This window comes from Schistosoma mansoni, chromosome W (genome assembly GCF_000237925.1).
Source record: "Schistosoma mansoni strain Puerto Rico chromosome W, complete genome".
NCBI lineage: Eukaryota > Metazoa > Platyhelminthes > Trematoda > Strigeidida > Schistosomatidae > Schistosoma > Schistosoma mansoni.
The window spans coordinates 51,798,552-51,802,400 of NC_031502.1; the positions used below are offsets into that span (position 1 = coordinate 51,798,552).

General features: G+C 35.0%; 1 protein-coding gene across 1 annotated transcript in view; it reads left to right on the forward strand.

Moving 5' to 3' along the window:
• Positions 1-2,166: 2,166 nt before the first annotated feature.
• Smp_193700 (hypothetical protein) overlaps positions 2,167-3,849 on the forward strand; it is a gene marked incomplete at both ends in the record, with an annotated part of 4,071 nt that continues 2,388 nt past the window's right edge. The window contains one exon of the mRNA XM_018790099.1: positions 2,167-3,849. This exon is cut by the window's right edge and continues 2,388 nt beyond it. Coding sequence (XP_018655476.1) covers positions 2,167-3,849 — 1,683 coding nt within the window.

The window sequence follows — 3,849 nt, forward strand, 5'->3', positions numbered from 1 at the left end:
ACCTGACAATATACCGACTGAACCACTAATGTCAGACATAGAAGTAACTGCAAATATGCTTCACCCTCTATTCAAGAAGATTCGCGAGGAGGAACAAGTTCCCTCCTATCCCATACACAAATGCAGATGAAGACAACTAGTGTAACAACAGCCTCTACATCAATAGGCTTCAACATACACAAAGTAAAAAGAAAGATCCTCTAATACAAAACGGCGAACACTAACCCAATAAGACTTGATGGCGAAACCCTAGAAGATATGGGGTCTTTCACGTACCTGGGAAGCATCATCAATGAACAAAAAGGATCTGATGCAGACATAAAGGCGAGAATTTGCAAAGTAAGGACGGTATTACTACAATTGAAGAACATATGGAACTCTAAACAACTGTCGGTCAACCAATATCAAAGTCATGAATTTCAATACGAATGTCAAGACAGTTCTACTGTACGGAGCTGAAACGTGGAGAACTACCACAACCATGATCAAAACTGTACAAGTATTTATAAACAATTGTCTACACAAGATTCTCCATGTCAGTTGGTCAGATACCATCATCAACAGTCTACTGTGTCAGAGAACAAACAGGCTTCCAACCGAAGAGGAAACTAGGAAAAGACGTCGGAAGTGAATCGGACATACATTGAGGAAATCATCAAACTGCATCACGAGGCAAGCACTAACTTGGAATCGTGAAAGGAAACAGAAAAGAAGGCCGAAGAACACACTGAGATGGGAATTGGAAGCAAACATGAAAAGGATGAACAGCAACTGGAAAGAACTGGAAAGGATTGCTCAGGACAGAGTTACATGGAAAGTGCCGGTGGCCGGTCTATACTCCTCCACGAGGGGTAACAGGTGTAAGTAAGTAAATAAGTATATATCACGAAAATGACATTTCCATATTTCAGTAACCATAACAATTAAAAAATGTTTCAGACGACATAAAATAATAATGAAAATTTGCCACAAGCATCATAGTCTGATGGTGATTCTCAATAATAAGATTGAAATAGTTAGATTAAATCACAGCAACTGATCAATGTCCTCACAGTAATGTTTCTTCTGTATTGTCGACTCACTTACAACCGTAATGATGACAGTGTTTCCATGTGCATTTCTAATTAATGCTCATTATTCATCTACATCATTACTACTACAAATGAAACGACAACAACTACTATTCAAACTACTACTACTGTAGTGAACGAACACTCAGGTGAAGAAGACCAATTTATATTGGTTAGTGTATAAGTACACAGTGGTTTAGTAAAATGTGAAAATCACACATCAAATACATTCTATGTATATCTTTGAATCGTCTGTTGTGAACTTCTTTGATGCTTCATTCCTGTTATCATCTTGATTGCTTTCAGTTTTCTTCTCTCTTCTCTTCAATTCAATCATCTGAACCTCAAGTATGACTTACAATACTATTAATCTTACTCCTACTAGAACTACTGCTATTACCTACTGCATATACTACAATACTACAGCTACTAATATTCACAATAGTACATCTACCAATTACAACGAATATATCCAACGTGTCAATAGATATCCAGTGTAGTGATCTACGTGCTGATTTGAAACCATTCAATAATCATAAAATGATATTTCATGAGGTCACATTGAATGAAACACGAAGTGAAATAAAAAAAATTATCAACCTAGAAAAACACTGATAAAGATTATGTAAGTGAACTAAATTTCGAAATTAAAAAAAAAGAATAGTAACTAAGGCAACTAATCTCTTCCTTTATGGTTTGATCGAAATTAAAAAAAAACAATAATGTTAATATGAGTTACCTTATTAAATAAGGAATTCGAAAGAAAAAAGATTACCATTCAAGAACATTAGTTAATCAAATGATAGACTATCGATTCTGAATGATATCTTCATTCAATGAATGAGTGAATTAATGATAAGAATAAAGTGAGAAATAGTACAATGAAAGGATTAATAAGCAATCATCCATATAAGAAATGACTTATATTAATTCAATGAACTGTTGTTATTTGATTCAAACAACGTATTAGCAACAATAAAAATGAGTATATAAGTCAGAATGGATTTCAAAAATAGAAAAAAAAGGAGTGAGAAAGCCAACTTTATATCATTATTGATTATCTAATGATAAACTATAATTCAATTATACACATATTATGATATTGATGAAGATGAAGATGATGACGATGATGAAGATGATGATAATTTTAATGACATCCTGTTTCTATTTGATATTACAATTCGATCATATCAATGCACAATTGAATGAACATAACAATGACCAAGAGAATCATACAATTTCACAGATTCTTCATGATATCAATGTAACTAATCCAATTGATGATAACAATAATCAATCAGAAATCAATATTGTGAATCAATTGAATATATCATTAACAAACAAAATTCCGATACCTTCTATGACAATGACCACATCGAATAATCATAAATGCGATCTGAATGAAAAAGAATCAAATAAGAAAAATGAATGCCAAGAAAAAGGAAAAAAAATTGATAATAAACATGAAAAGAAGACTAAATCACAACAAACACAAATTATTATAGATTTCAGTGGAACAAATGAGAAAAAAATAGCGATTCAAAGACAAAAGACCGAAGGAGAAGACAACAAAAAATCAATCATACAAAGTCAAGAACAATATGCACAAACGAAAACTGAAAGAAATATAAGTACATATCATATTGAGCAACAACAAAACGTGGAGAATATGGAAAAATATGATGAGAAAAAACGGTTAAAAGAAAAGAAAAAATCAAAAACAGACGAAAACAGGGGGAAACAAGAGGTAGAAGACACAAACAAAATATATATGAATAATACAACAACATTACCTACGGAAAAATACACACAAAAAACATCTCAATCAACAACATTACAACAAGTTCCTGATGAAGGTCAACACGCAGAAGACCAATATCTCAACGAATCACAAACAACAACGAACACAGACACCACCACGACCATCTCCACCACAATCGACACTCAAACTACTCTCACTCCAACACAATCCACACAACCATCATCTGAATCACAAACATCACAACCAGTAACCGATGTCGATAATCTCACAACTGAACAATATCTCAACGAATCACAAACAACAACGAACACAGACACCACCACGACCATCTCCACCACAATCGACACTCAAACTACTCTCACTCCAACACAATCCACACAACCATCATCTGAATCACAAACATCACAACCAGTAACCGATGTCGATAATCTCACAACTGAACAATATCTCAACGAATCACAAACAACAACGAACACAGACACCACCACGACCATCTCCACCACAATCGACACTCAAACTACTCTCACTCCAACACAATCCACACAACCATCATCTGAATCACAAACATCACAACCAGTAACCGATGTCGATAATCTCACAACTGAACAATATCTCAACGAATCACAAACAACAACGAACACAGACACCACCACGACCATCTCCACCACAATCGACACTCAAACTACTCTCACTCCAACACAATCCACACAACCATCATCTGAATCACAAACATCACAACCAGTAACCGATGTCGATAATCTCACAACTGAACAATATCTCAACGAATCACAAACAACAACGAACACAGACACCACCACGACCATCTCCACCACAATCGACACTCAAACTACTCTCACTCCAACACAATCCACACAACCATCATCTGAATCACAAACATCACAACCAGTAACCGATGTCGATAATCTCACAACTGAACAATATCTCAACGAATCACAAACAACAACGAACACAGACACCACCACGACCATCTCCACCACAATCGACACTCAAACTACT